Source organism: Clupea harengus, chromosome 24 (assembly GCF_900700415.2).
Source record: "Clupea harengus chromosome 24, Ch_v2.0.2, whole genome shotgun sequence".
NCBI classification, from domain to species: Eukaryota; Metazoa; Chordata; class Actinopteri; order Clupeiformes; family Clupeidae; genus Clupea; species Clupea harengus.
Genome location: NC_045175.1, coordinates 17,104,195 through 17,119,850, shown reverse-complemented (window position 1 = coordinate 17,119,850; position 15,656 = coordinate 17,104,195). Strand labels below are relative to the sequence as shown.

At 44.0% G+C, this 15,656-nt stretch overlaps 2 protein-coding genes across 2 annotated transcripts; both read right to left on the bottom strand.

Moving 5' to 3' along the window:
• Positions 1-2,641: 2,641 nt before the first annotated feature.
• On the bottom strand, positions 2,642-9,688 carry LOC122128782 (adhesion G protein-coupled receptor E4-like). The gene is made up of 4 exons (XM_042703561.1): positions 9,627-9,688; positions 8,469-8,560; positions 3,461-3,623; positions 2,642-2,891 (listed from the first exon to the last, which is right to left on the bottom strand). Exons 3-4 carry the CDS (start codon positions 3,617-3,619, stop codon positions 2,700-2,702), a joined length of 351 nt encoding a protein of 116 aa, XP_042559495.1. The 5' UTR covers positions 3,620-3,623; positions 8,469-8,560; positions 9,627-9,688; the 3' UTR covers positions 2,642-2,699.
• A 1,869-nt stretch (positions 9,689-11,557) lies between these two features.
• LOC122128505 (putative adhesion G protein-coupled receptor E4P) lies at positions 11,558-14,759 on the bottom strand. Its single transcript, XM_042703558.1, has 3 exons — positions 14,604-14,759; positions 12,587-12,793; positions 11,558-11,820 (listed from the first exon to the last, which is right to left on the bottom strand). The coding sequence occupies exons 1-3, from the start codon at positions 14,625-14,627 to the stop codon at positions 11,584-11,586; spliced, it is 468 nt and encodes a 155-aa protein (XP_042559492.1). The 5' UTR covers positions 14,628-14,759; the 3' UTR covers positions 11,558-11,583.
• Positions 14,760-15,656: the final 897 nt, after the last annotated feature.

Sequence of the window (15,656 nt, the reverse complement as noted above, 5' to 3'; positions counted from 1 at the left end):
GCTAATACTAATAATGATGCTAACATTAATACTAATGCTATTACTAATACTAACACTAATAGTATCCATTTGGCTTCCACGGTTCGACATGACAGACTGACTGGACTACTCCTTGATGGGATCATCTTATGCTATTCAGGGGAGTCTAATGGAAATATTAATGCAGGCCATTTTAAAAAGTCTGCTCTCACAAGGGAGGGCTCAGTTAAAGTGTTGCATACGGCAGCATCCAACCCGGTGACAGAACGACATGCCAGGCTTCTCTGAGTCAGTCTTCTTTCAGTGTGCCTTCTCTCAGAGTTCATTTAAATAGTCTTTACACATGTATGCTCTAACTAGTTTTATTCATGCAAATCATTTTTTACAATAATCTTTTTCTGTAAAATATCACAAGCTAAATTGCAGCTCACATTTGACCTGCATCAGGCTCTACAGGTTTGACCTGCATCAGGCTCTGAAGGTGTCAAACTGTGGGACAATACTTTCTATTGAGGCAGGTGCAGGCGATCAGGGCATTGGGAAGGTCACTGAGGCAGGTGCAGGCGATCAGGGGATTGGGAAGGTCACTGAGGCAGGTGCAGGCGATCAGGGCATTGGGAAGGTCACTGAGGCAGGTGCAGGCGATCAGGGCATTGGGAAGGTCACTGAGGCAGGTGCAGGCGATCAGGCATTGGGAAGGTCACTGAGGCAGGTGCAGGCGATCAGGGGATTGGGAAGGTGATTGAGGCAGGTGCAGGCGATCAGGGCATTGGGGAAGGTGACTGAGGCAGGTGCAGGCGATCAGGGCATTGGAAGGTCACTGAGGCAGGTGCAGGCGATCAGGGCATTGGGAAGGTCACTGAGGCAGTGCAGGCGATCAGGGCATGGAGGTCACTGGGTGCAGGCGATCAGGGCATTGGGAAGGTGATCGAGGCAGGTGCAGGTGATCAGGGGATTGGGAAGGTCACTGAGGCAGGTGCAGGTGATCAGGGGATTGGGAAGGTGATCGAGGCAGGTGCAGGCGATCAGGGGATTGGGAAGGTGATTGAGGCAGGTGCAGGCGATCAGGGGATTGGGAAGGTCACTGAGGCAGGTGCAGGTGATCAGGGGATTGGGAAGGTGATCGAGGCAGGTGCAGGCGATCAGGGCATTGGGAAGGTCACTGAGGCAGGTGCAGGCGATCAGGGGATTGGGAAGGTGATCGAGGCAGGTGCAGGTGATCAGGGGATTGGGAAGGTCACTGAGGCAGGTGCAGGCAATCAGGGGATTGGGAAGGTCACTGAGGCAGGTGCAGGCGATCAGGGGATTGGGAAGGTCACTGAGGCAGGTGCAGGTGATCAGGGGATTGGGAAGGTCACTGAGGCAGGTGCAGGCGATCAGGGGATTGGGAAGGTCACTGAGGCAGGTGCAGGCGATCAGGGCATTGGGAAGGTCACTGAGGCAGGTGCAGGCGATCAGGGCATTGGGAAGGTCACTGAGGGCAGGTGGCAGGGCGATCAGGGGATTGGGAAGGTGATTGAGGCAGGTGCAGGTGATCAGGGGATTGGGAAGGTCACTGAGGCAGGTGCAGGCGATCAGGGGATTGGGAAGGTCACTGAGGCAGGTGCAGGCAATCAGGGCATTGGAAAGGTCACTGAGGCAGGTGCAGGCGATCAGGGGATTGGGAAGGTCACTGAGGCAGGTGCAGGTGATCAGGGCATTGGGAAGGTCACTGAGGCAGGTGCAGGCGATCAGGGGATTGCGAAGGTCACTGAGGCAGGTGCAGGCGATCAGGGCATTGGGAAGGTGATTGAGGCAGGTGCAGGCGATCAGGGGATTGGGAAGGTGATTGAGGCAGGTGCAGGCGATCAGGGGATTGGGAAGGTGATTGAGGCAGGTGCAGGTGATCAGGGGATTGGGAAGGTCACTGAGGCAGGTGCAGGCGATCAGGGGATTGGGAAGGTCACTGAGGCAGGTGCAGGCGATCAGGGCATTGGGAAGGTCACTGAGGCAGGTGCAGGCGATCAGGGGATTGGGAAGGTCACTGAGGCAGGTGCAGGCGATCAGGGCATTGGGAAGGTCACTGAGGCAGGTGCAGGCGATCAGGGGATTGGGAAGGTGATTGAGGCAGGTGCAGGTGATCAGGGGATTGGGAAGGTGATTGAGGCAGGTGCAGGCGATCAGGGGATTGGGAAGGTGATTGAGGCAGGTGCAGGCGATCAGGGGATTGGGAAGGTGATTGAAGATGTGTGCAGAGGTGTGTGAGTTCGAAACAGGGGGACGTGGCCAGAGCTGGGTTCAGCGCAGACGTGACAGATGCACATGGGATTACAGCCTAAACACATGTTACATATTACAGACTCCATGATAAATGCCTTAATATATATATATATATTATATATTATAGACCTGACATAATATGTTTTTTTGTGTATTTCATTTCTATATGGAGTATGTGTGTATGTATCATCTCATGTCTACATGTCACCGGTGTGTGAGTGTATGTGTGTGTGTGTGTGTTTGTGCGTGCATTTATACCTGTTTGTGATTCTATATATGTGTGTGTTTGTGTTTGTATATATATATGTGTGTGTGCATTTATATGTGTGTTTATGTGTGTGTTTATATGTGTGTGTGTATTTATCTCATCATGTCCACATACATGTATGTCTGTATGTGTGTGTGTGTGTGTGTATATTAAAGTGTGTGTGTGTATATGTATAAAAGTGTGTGTGTGTGTGCTAGTCCCTCTTGTTTTCATTGCCCATCTGCCTTGCAACATCCCTCTTGTTCCCTGAGTCCCTGCTCTCTACTGGTGTGAGTGGAACTGCAGGTTGAGAGGTGGAGAGGGTAGCTCCGGTACCAGTGCTGGAGTCCGCCTGCTTGCTGGACGGCCCGAACCTCTTCCACCACACCCTGTACTGGCGCCGCACCTGGAGAGAGAGAGAGAGAGAGGGCGAGAGATATAGAGAGTCAGGTACAAGAAAAGCACAGGGAAGTAGGGTCTCAGGACGAGCTGGAAATGAAATCAGACTCATACATTAAATCTTTTTCACCAATCACTTTAATTTAATCGTTTTTAGTTATCAGTTATCTATCTATTTATCTATTTATTTTATAATTCTAGTCACAGTTGAAATGTGTGGAGGGTGTCAAGGACTCAACCACTAAGTAGATTGAGCACAGACTCACAGACTGTGCTTTCACATTGAGGTGGTTAGTTGCGTTTACTGGATAGAATAATTAAGAGACAGCTTTCCTTTAATGCATGTATTTAATTGACTACATGAAGACTCAAACAAGAACCTGAACCATGAATTCCCTTTGTGTGGGCAAAAATTGAATAAAAAAACTGCACTCAAATCAGAACCTGCAAAATCAGTTTTGTAAACATACCAAATCTAATGTAACCAGAATCATTAGCGTGTCATAGCAGATGCCATTTCCTGTCTGTTGTCCTGACAATTTCTCTCTATGTGTCAATAGGGTCACGTATGCTCACCTCGATGTTGAGGACGCAGTGGACCAGGAAGATGGCAGTTCCCTGTTGTGAGGTGAGGAACAAGAAGAGAACCTCTAGAACCTTGCCATGGTCCACGAATAGGCCCAGTGCCCAGGGGCAGCCGAGGATGACGAACTGGACCATGATTTTAAACAGCATGACTCTGCAGTAGAGACAAACATGGACGTATTTGGGGTGAAACAATGACTATCACCGTTCGTTAACACACAGCATAGGACCAGGCAGAATTTGCGTTGCTCTCATTGGGATTGAATAGGAGGCAGAATTCCGCCTGTTTGGGCGGCATGAGGAAGAATCCGCCTCTGCAGCCGATTCCAAGATGGCGATTCTTTAACTTTATGCAAATGAGAACCACCCGAGAGCCAATCAGTTCGGCGTGTGTGATATTTGGAAGCCTACGTTGTTCAGAGGAGTAATCAAAAAAATCGAAACAAGATGGTGGAGTCTTGGGAGTCTGTTACTTGGAAATATTTTATGTGAATAAAGGTGTCTACACGTCTTTTTATATGTCTACATCGATTCGGTGTGTTGTTTATATGCTACACGAATGCTGTCACGGCAAACAGAATATTGTAGGTCTTAACTGAAGCTCTCAACCATTATTGTTAGCTTCCTGCTAACACTTTAACCAAAGATCCATTAGAACACAAAGTAGCTAGCTAGCTGCTAACAAGTTACATATAACATTAGCATACTGATATGAATTATATGTTGTTTCTGTAGAACATGAGTTGTTGTCAACATAAACAATTGATTGTTGTTTACTTTGCACATGAACATATTTGGGGCAAATTACCCACTAACGAGCTATTTAGCTCTTTAGCTTCCTAGCCGCCAGCACCGGCAGCCGGGCGCTGGACTGCAACTGAACTTGCTCAACATGATTTTTCTGACCACGCACCCGAGGCGGAATTTCCCCTGGCGGTCATATGCTGTGTGTGAACGAATGGTCATTCTCTCTGTATGTGTGTGTTTGTGTGTGTTTGTGTGTATTTGTGTGTGTGTGTGCTTTTGTAGTGCTGAGAAGCTCAAAATAGACATCTTGACATTGTGTCGAGTGTTTGAAACGGTGATGTTTCGAAACTTCGGGCCATCGTTCAGTTCCACGTCACGTAATATTCCATGACTGAAGCCTCCAAATGTTTTGAAAGAAAGATATTAAAGTTACCTGTTGTCTGACTGTATGTTATTGGAATCATTATCTGTGTTGTCAGTAAATGCCCAAAGCTGTTCATATTAGTCAAAATGCGGAAGTAAAAAGAGAAATAGGGCTTAAGTGAATATAATTTTTTTCTCTGACAGAAAATCCCTGACAAGACTGCGTTGTTTTGGACCTCATTCTGGAACATTTTCCTCAGTGTCTTCTTAAATGTTTTCTAACGAACTCCGTTCCTAAGAGCGATCCCCGCCGGATTCATGAATGTGTGGAAATGTGTTCTTAAAATGAATGCGCATTCTCATACACCTGAATTTGCATTCATAAACGCCCTGCCAGCTCCTTATAAGAGAATGCAACCACAGGGCCATGTGCACACAGACTCCAAAGGCAATGCGAAAGCAACTTGAGACTGATTCAAAATCATGTCAAAGCGAAAAGCGAGCACTGGTGGTGCACCGGCCAGTAAACGCAGACCTAAGTCATGCTAGATAGCATTATGCCTTTGACGACACCAGTGCCTTTCTGAGAGAGATTTTTGGCTAGAAGCGTTCTGAACAGCCTCACAGAAAAGGCGGAGCGCTGGGGAAAAAGGTGTCTACCTACTCTCTCACGTCATTGGGAACAACTAATAAAAGACGTTGGCATTCAGGATAAAAAAAAACGTGTGTGTGTGTCAGTCTGTCTGTCTCCCTGTCTCTCTCACTGTGTGTGTGTGTGTGTGTGTGTGTGTGTGTGTGTGTGTGTGTGTGTGTGTATGTGTGTGTATCCTATGGGGAATGGTGGGACCGAGAGGTTCAACAGGACGTTGGGTAGCATGCTCCGCTCCTTGTCTCCGAGACAGAAGCTCAAGTGGCCTCAGATGATCCAGACCATGACATTCGTCTATAACTGCACCTCCCATGAGACAACTGGCTTTGCTCCTTTTTATCTGATGTTTGGCCGTGTACCGCGTCTGCCAGTGGACCTGATGTTTCACAGTGTTTTGTCAGACGACACAGTGTGTGACTATGACGCCTTTGTGGATTCTCTGCTAAAATACCTCAAGTCTGCCATGTCTGTTGCTCAGAAGCATACAGAAACCAAGCAGAAACACCAATCGGATCAATACAACAAGATAGTGAAAGGTCAGTCGTTGACAATAGGAGACCGAGTGCTGCTGGCGAATAAGGGCTGCCGCGGGAAGCGCAGATTAGCGGACCGATGGGGAGACAACATCTACACAGTTGTTGCCGCAAAGCCAGATATCCATGTTTACAGAATTCGTGACTCCGAGGGAAAAGAATCTGCTGTTGAATGTAAACTTTCTTCCTCTGAGTGGCCAGCTTGATGCAAGCTCAACAGAGAGCGAGAAGCCTGATGGAGATCCTGTGCCTGATGGTCCTCACTCTGTCCAAGCAGCCCTCAGTGACATGGAATCTGCCTATCCCTTGGATGACGCCATCTCCGTTCCTGATGCAGATGTTGAGGGACGTACCTTGCCATGGGTCTCAAAGCACTCAGATGTCACAACACAGGTGTCGGAAGACCTGACTGAGGATCCAGGATTGGCCCAGGCTAGTTCACCCACACAGTCAGACATTCCCACACCGCAGCCTACACTCCCAACATGTGCACCTCACACGTCTAGGTTTGGTCGTGTTATGAAGCCTGTGTTCAGGTTAATTGAGTCTATGGCTCAGCTTCAGTCAGTTTTGAATGACGATATTCATGAGATTTATCATCCATGTTTGACTTTGTGTGTCTCTTGACACAGTTGGTTAACCCAGTTAGTGATGGATTGTGATATAGCATGTTTCCCTCAGGTACGCATTTACATTTAATGTTTTTGGTTCTTTCCCATCATGGCATGGTAGGTAGGCCTTAGTGTATGGGGTGTATACGGCATCCCTTTTTCTTATTTAGAAAATGAGACTTGATCAATCTCTGTTTTCTCTTAGCCTAGCGAAATAGGCAGCTTTTAGGGCTGGGGTTTCTAATGGCCTGTATTCTCTGTATGGGGAGGTTGCAGATATTTGCGCAATTCTGAGGGGGTGAGTGTAACAGGTTAGAAAAGCAGTTTAAATAATTGCACAAGATATTCTGTTACGTGTATTTCAGTTTCTTTTTGATCTTTTATTTTGAAATCACAAGCACACTGGGATTGGGGGTCTCTGGTTAGCCCCCCTGTCTCCTCTTGTTTTGTTCCTCTCTCCCCTCTTCCTCTTTCCTGTTTGATATATGCTGGGAATGAGGTAGGTGGTTGAGTTTCAGTGGGATAAACAATCTAATAAATATTGCCTTTAAAAATAGACATCTATGATATTATCTATCCTCTTACAACGTATTATTATTATTATGTATATAATATATCTGAACTATTTTTGTGAAATATCCCTCTGACATATTGTTTATATGTTTTTCCTTTTGCTACATGTGGGGGCTAGCACTAACAGTGGAGCTAGGAAACGGGAGCTCACCAAACTGTGTTTCTGTTGGTGTGCTTTCACAGGTGTGATAACGATTTTTTTTATCTTTCTTAATATATATGTTACATGTCTCTTCTTATTTGCCCTGTTTGATATATGCTGGGAATGAGCATTAACAGTGGAGCTAGGAAACGGGAGCTCACCAAACTGGTTCTGTTGGTGTGCTTTCACAGACAGGAAATACATATCACGTCTCAGCAACAGTGGTCCATGGATCACTTTCATTACACAACGCAGAAGTTACATCGGTTACATGTACAAAGATTTGCACAATCACAGCGCACAAGGCAAGTAACACACAATTAGCATGCTAAGCTAACAAAACCTGAACCAGAGACAATATGCTGCTAACACCCTGTCTGTAAGGGAATGCTAACATCAACTATGGCTAAATTCCTTACAAATCCTGGAATATCCTGACACTAGTGGGACTTGGGTGGCAAGCTAGCCAACATAGCTATCACAATAACATTACAAAGAAGCCGACACGAGAGCACTTATTACTAGCTTCGATGTCCAAGCGTGTTACAACAAGCTTGCTTACATCGCCAACGAGATATTTTGCTAGCGGCTAAACCTGTTAAAATTTGCTTACTTTGTTTATGACAAACTAGCGAGTCAACAACTTTCCTAACACATTAAAACATCAAGCAAGTGCAACACAAGACAAAGCAAGACAGCAAATAAGTTACTTACTAGTCCAGCCAGCTCTGAATTTGACTTGTATCCCCTTGTGTCTCCTACCTGGCGGCTCCAGAAACTTACATAGCGCAGTAATATGACTACGGACCCTGGTATGGCAATGGCACAGAGGCCATTCTCCATATTAAACATCATTGTAGCGCCACCATTTTTTTAAGCTGTTATTTTAAGGTCAAATTGCTCCATTGTGTTACTTTAAACAGCAGGACTCTGCAGTACAGAGAAACACGGACGTATTATGAGTGGTGAAACAATGACTATCACTCTCTCTGTCTTTTTCTCTGTGTTTATGTGTGTCTGTGTTTGTGCATGTGTGTGTGTGTTTGTGCGTGTTTGGATGTATTTGTGTGCAATATGGACATAGGCCCTTAGATGAAAATGCCTATAGGAAAAAAGCATGAGACTATCTGCATTATGGATGGTGTTTGTTTTTCCTATGTGTGTGTGTGTCAGTCTGTTTCCTTGTTTTTTCATGAATGTAGGTGGCCTATCTTGCAAATGTGTGTGTGTGTGTTTTCATAAATGTAGGTGGCTTATCTTGCATGTGTTTGTGTTTGTCTGTGTGTGTGTTTTCATGAATGTAGGTGGCTTATCTTGCATGTGTTTGTGTGTGTGTGTGTGTGTGTGTGTTTTTTCCCTGCACAGGTATGCTGTATCTCACCTGGTGTACTTGACCTTTGACACGTCGCTGGGTGCCCCCTTCAATGTAGAGTGAAGAGTGATGAGGATGGTGAGGAAGAGTATGGTGTTGCCCTGGAAACACATCAAGGGAGGGAGAGAGAGAGAGAAAAAGAGAGGGGGGGCGAGAGAGAGAGGGAGAGAGAGAAAAAAAACCTTGGGTTTCAGAATCTTTACCTTCTCTTTCTAGGATAATCCTGTTTCTTATTATTATTCTGAAATAATAATGGACCTCATTCTCGAACATTTTCTGAAATGTTTTCTTACGGACTTCGGAAGACCAAGGTAAGAAAAGATCTCCGCCTGATTCATGAACGCCTGAAAATGGGTTCTTACACAGCCAAAGTGTTCTCAGCTGTGCTCCCTCGAATGAGGATTCTTAAATTGAACGCGTGTTCTCGTGCACCTGGATTTGCATACACGAGCCCTGCCAACTCCTTATAAGGGCACGCAATTGTAGTGACATGTGCAGTCGGAATCGACCGAATCCACACGAAAGCAATTCGAAAGCGACAGTCATGTCAAAGCGGAAAGCGAGCACCGGTCGAGTAAACGCAGACCTAACTTAAACGCATAGGTGGAGGTACTGTTGCAGAATGTAGATCTGTCCATTCTATTCCACTATGGCTATATCCCCGCAATTGAGTTTAGTGCTTATTTATTTATTCACTTACATTTGCAGTGTTCGTGTAGTGCTTTTATTTATTTTAGGACATCACGATGCCTCGTACAATTATGACTATAAATGTGAAACGTAATTGTTAATGATACAAATATTCTCGTATTTATTTTTATTATTTAAATCCGAGGATGTCTGTAGAGTTGATGTAAACGCAATCACCAACGATTTCTCGCAAATTCAGCCCTTAACCCTTCTAACACGGAGCGGCCCTGTGGGGCATCTGGTGTTTTTTTAAGGAATTGCATTTAAGAAAACTCTGGGCGATTTACGACTGCTATTTCGCGTTCTTAAATTCTTCTGAAGTTCAGAACGAATCCCAGATGAGAACATTTTCATGAATGCTAAATTTGTCCCTATAACAGCATAAGTGAAGTTTGGAAGAGATTCCTTCTTACTTCTTAACTGCGTTCGAGAATGAGGCCCAATGACTTTATGTCATATTTTACATTTGATACCCACAGCAAGGAGGAAGTATACGGGACCAAGAAAACTCCAGTTAAATCCATTATCTGCCTTGAGCCAGCACCTATGTGAAAAAGCTAATTTAGTACATAGCCATGCATACAGACAACACTACAGATAAAACATCATCAGTTTCCCACAGTACCACTAAAAATGGCTTTGTTCCATTGGTAATATTTTATAGCATTTTCACAAAATTCCATTTAGTACATAGGCCTACACACACAGAAAAACCCAACCAACAGGGACGTGCGGTCAGGTTAATAAAATAAATATTAATATTTCTCTACTGATCTGTGCTATAAATGTAATTTCTGCATGATTCCAATCATTTCGAGAATTTTTATAATCGAAAACGCTGAATTTGCGCATGTCCTGTTCAAACAGACAGGAGAAAGCGAGACAGTGAGACAGTGCCTCACTTCAGATTGCGCAATCCCTCACAAACTGGGTTTAGTGCATGCGTGCGCATGCGTAGAACCTATTTAGTCTTGTTGATCTGAGATAAAACCGCATTGAAAAAGCACGGGGTGAGGCACACAGTACATCTGGGGAAGGGGGCGTGTGAGAGCCCACCGGTCAGGTTAATGCTGGTTCTGCCGTTGCTCTTCTTCTACACTTCTACTCAGGAAAAGACTGGCTCTTTGGCTGTGCTACAAGAAACCTACAACAAACATGAAAGGTCAGGAACCCACATTCAAAACTAAATAGCTTTGAAAACTTTTGGAACCTCAAGAATAGATTTGGCTTTGGACGAACAGCGGAGATTAAAGTTTAGCATCCACAATGCTAAGTTAAAGGAAAACCGAGAGATTTTAAAAGACCTCATTACTGTAATGCAACCTGCTTCCTAGCCGAACAGCATTTTCGTGGTAACGATGAGAGTTCAAGTTCTTCTAATCATGGTAACTATGTTGAACTATTACATGCTTTTGCTGAGAAACATGATAGATTAGCTAGACATTTGGAGACATCCACTGTGTTTTCTAGATTGTCAAACAGAATACAGAACGATTGAATTGAAGCAGTCGGTGAGGTGATTATAAATTATATAAAAAATGAGATTAATGCAGTCTCATTTGTTGCAGTAGAAGTAGACGAGTAAACGGATGTCACAAACAAAGCCCAGATCTCTGTCATTTTGTGGCTAAAAGTGAGTTGGCCTGTGAAGTGAGGGAAGCGTTTTTCGGATTTGATGATGTGAGTGATGACAGATGAGCCCCTGCTATAGCCGAGTATGTTTTGGAGAAATGTAAGTGCGTCGAAAAGCTCGAGCTCAGACTTATGATGGAGCAGCTGTGATGTCTTCAGAGCTTAATGGGGCCAGGATTAAGAAAAGGTGCCTGAGGCCATGTTTACTCATTGTTACGCACACAAATTGAACCTGGTGCTCTTGCATTCAGCAAAATGCATGCCTGAGTGTAGACAAATTTAAAAACCTGTACACTGTCATAGCTCTGCAATGTTATCTATTGAATTTAAGTAAAAAAAACCAAACATGTGAAATAAACGGTCAAGCCAAGACGGCAATTAGTTTATTTACGCTAGCTTGTAACTATTAATAACGTATTTGACACGGTGTAAAAGTTTGATTAGCACGCCGGTTGTGTGTTTAGCCGTATAGCTTCGTAAAAGTTAGGTTAACAAGTCACTTGTGTGTTTAGTCGTATGACTTATCATAATTTAAATGGTATTTTCCGTTTCGGTCAGAAGACAAGTTTTAAACCATAGACATATATACATGTATACATGTCTATGTTTTAACCAACTATAGGCCGGAATGACGTAATCACTTCCGGTTTCTGTGCCTCACCAGCCACGAACCTCACCGCACGTCACTGCCAACCAAATACCAGACCATTTCTATATAGGAAACATCTCCAGCACTCTCTCTATAAATGATGTCTATAAAAGAAATTCCTGTCAGTCAGTTTTAACCCCGCCCTCATTCTACTCACTTAGGACTGCCATATCCATCAGGCCTCACTGAGGCAGACACGCCCACTATGACCAGCGGGATCCCATAGCCAATCAGGAGGCTGAGCTTCCAATGTAGCCCCGCCCGGTCATTAGGTTTGACCTGCTTGAGCTTCCGTACAGACAGGAAGAGCAGCACGGCCTCTATGGACATCCACATGAAACAACACAGGAAGAGGAAGTGCAGGATGCCTGCCAGCACCTTACACAACACCTAGGATAGATGGAGGGTGGGGTAGAGTTTCTAAAATAACATATTCCATATAAACCATATTAAACAAGACTCAGTCATAATACAGGTTTATAATAGGGTTGACGATCAGATGGAATCATAATAATAATAGTAACAAAGGTTATTTTCATAAAAAAAGTATTCTAAAAGGCTCTTCAGGTAACTGCCTAAGGCTTATTGTTCTCATTTTAAGCCAGCGTAAAGCATGTAGGGATGCCTCTGAGATGTCTCTGAGTGTAACACATATTACGTTGTGCCAAACTCATGTCAGGCCCTGCAAGACCAGGTAACATCAAGGGAGGATAGGTTTATTACCCTAACTCAACCCTAGCAACATCTTATCAACCACCACCATAATGACTAACCCAAGATACATATCTTTCTTTCTTTCTTTCTTTCTTTAACTCTATCTTTATGTTCTTATCACCTTCCCAATCTCACTCTCTATACTGTCTCTGTTTTTCTTTCTCTTCACCTCTCTCGTGTTCTCTATGTTTCTATCTTTCAATCTATCAGTCTTCACACTCCTCTCCTCTTCCTTTATGCCCTCATTCTCTTTTGTCTCTCTCTGCATGCCTTGAATTGTGTTAAATGTCCATATCTTGTACTTATGCTTTGCATGCGCTGGTATTTCCTTCAGGACATGCAAATCTAGTTATTATTATTATTATTCTGACTAGCATTGGCTAGCATCCTCAATACACATGCTAACCCAGCACCAAGAATGCAAGGATGACAGTGACATCACCTCATGGGGCCTGATGAGGTGGAGGAAGCTCTGAGTTAACAGGAAGAGGGGTTGAGCCAGCAGCAGACACACGCAGAGGTTGAGACGAGCCACGTTGGACACCCTGGGGTTCCGTCGACAGAGGGCAAAGGTCATCACAGCCAGGGTCAGGAACACCAGGCCGATCAACATGAAGATGATGTTCAGCACGTCCATCACACTGTTACTCTGGAAAAGAGCCACATATGTCAAATATAAGGAAGGATTTTCTAAACATTTGAAGTTAGTTTTTCCATCATTATGTTGTGTAAAGATATGAACTTTAGTGTTTATGTACATTATAATTTATATAGCCTATGGTGCTGGTATTTACTGGTACTGCTGGCATTGAAATGTTGATATTGGCTTTTTTACCGTGAAACCGGCTGGCAGAATCGGCAGCAAATATGCGTTCATTTAATTCATTGTTTATGCGTTAATTCATTCATTGTGTGAATCAATCAGGAACTTATGTGTGATTTAATCAGGAAGGTATGTAAATGCTCAGCACCTCTCTTCCAATCAATCACTGAAACTGTAGCCTGGTGTCACCTGAACTACGATCCCTGACCTGGTGAACAAGACCCCTAATCTCCTAAAGTGACACATACGAGAAAGGTGCTCTCCTGGACAGCTGCCACTGCTGTGGAGTATCACAGTGTCACCCAACCTACTCAGACATACTCCACCCAAACTACTCAGACATGCTCCACCCAACCTACTCAGACATGCTCCACCCAACCTATTCAGACAAGCTCCACCCAACCTACTCAGACATGCTCCACCCAACCTACTCAGACAAGCTCCACCCAACCTATTCAGACAAGCTCCACCCAACCTATTCAGACAAGCTCCACCCAACCTATTCAGACAAGCTCCACCGAAACCTACTCAGACATACTCCAAGGTAAAAAAAAAAAAAAAAACAGTCTCCACAGAGATCTGAGGAGTGTGGCAACTACTTCACCTCTAAGAAATAAATAACTAAATTAAAATAAGTAAAATTGTAAGAATGCAGAACCAACACGTTTGAAAATGTAAAACTATTCGTTTTTACGTTTTTATTACGGTGACTCTAAAACCAAAGAAATTATACATGATGACATAATTTACTCTCATTCTCCCTGCTCTCAGACCACTCTCTTTCTCCAGCAGGGAAACTGCGACTCTCTCCCGCTCTCAAGCTCTCTGACCAAAGGCTCGAGGCAGATGCACAAACTCTATTTCTTACGGCAGCAACTACCTACGATTTCTCATTAGCCAAGAACGCACCTCTAACCGAGAGTAAACAAGTTTAGCGCGAGCGGCTGCAACAGAAAGTCTGCTAGCTGACCTCACAACGGGCGCAAGTATCGCAAGTTATCGCAAACTCTGCAAGTTGAACAAAAAGAGCGACCGGTTCCTCTGATCTACAATGACGAAATTCGACATCAGCCCTTCCAAAACGGCTAACCCACAAACTCTCCAGCCTGGCTGGCTCAATTATGTCAACCTCGTCAGGGCACTCCTTTTCCCCAAGGATTGGTAAAGTCAGTATAGTAACTGGGCATATACAAGTAAATGGCAAAATATAAGACTGTTTAACCTTTAACCTTTCTGTTTAACCTGTTGTCAATGTACATGTATTGATTTGGTCTGTTCACTTGGACATTACTGTTGGGATATATTTTCATGATAAGGTTATTAGGTAGTTGACTTAGCCACGCCATACAAGAGTCATCTATGGTTAATGTTAGTTATACTTCCCACAGACATCGGTCTTGCATGCATTACTAACCATTTCCCTCCTAAAACTTGACAATTCTAAATGTTACTGGCGCTATATTAATCCAATTGAATTGAATTTAATTGATAGTTGTAAAAGATATAATGCACTATCTATAGTGTCGATGTTTTCTGAGACACCACTGTCAAAGTTTACAAATGTTTATTTTCGTATCTATGTCATCAACTAACAAAAACACATCATTGGTAATCAAGGTAATATGTAATATCTTACCTCCAGGGTTTGATCGACCGTCATGATCAGGGCGAAGGTGGAGAGGTGTTCACAGGAGCACACGGTGTGTGTGGAGTTGGTCTCGCTGACATGGCAACCATCCTCGCTCCAGGCCCTGCTTCTCCAATACACACATTTGAGCTTTTCCTCTGGGCTGGTGGACTGACCAGAGAAACACATTTGAAACAAACAAGGTAACATTTTTACAATGAGCGCAATAATAATGCTCAACTAAAGTCAACTAATGTCTTATATCAGGTTTTGAAAATGTGAAACTTACATTAAAATGTATGGTGAGGTTGACAGGTAACAGTAGAGTCTTGTTAGGTGTATTAGGTAGGACAACAGAGATCACGTTAGACATTGTAGTTGCTCTCTGGCTGGGTCCTGCATTGAAGAAGCTGGCATTAAGGACCTCCTGCATGCTTTTGTAGACCATGAGGACCACAGCTGCTGAACCTAGAGGCCAGAATGACAACAGAGTTAACTTTTGTTCAGGCATGTTAAGGGACAACTATCATAAGGACCACAGATACTGAACGTAGAGACCAGGTGTCGCTACACAATGGTAGTCCTTTGGGGGATAGTAGTCCCTCACATTGCGCATGCTCAGACACAAACGGTTTATGGCATAAGGCTCAACATAATCGCGCATGCTCAGACAACAAAACGGTTTACAGCATAAGGCTCAACATCAACATCAACATATCTGGCTTGTCTTAACGCATAATGTGGGTATATTTAATGTTATATTTAATTATGTTGTAAACGGCTAACAGCATAAGGCTCTACGTCAACATATGAAACGAAACTGGGGAGAGACTTTTTGATTCTCCACCTCATCTGTTTTGTCCACTGTGACAACATCTTCTTTGTTTTTAAATAAATGGTCATGTTTTCAAAAAACTGCCTTTCGTCGCTTTTCTCCATGATTAAAAACGGATCTGTCGTTGTGACGCATGCGCGGCTTCGCTGTCGACAGCAGTCGACACTGTCGCAAAATAACGCATGCGCAATGTGAGGGACTACTATCCCCCAAAGGACTACCATCGT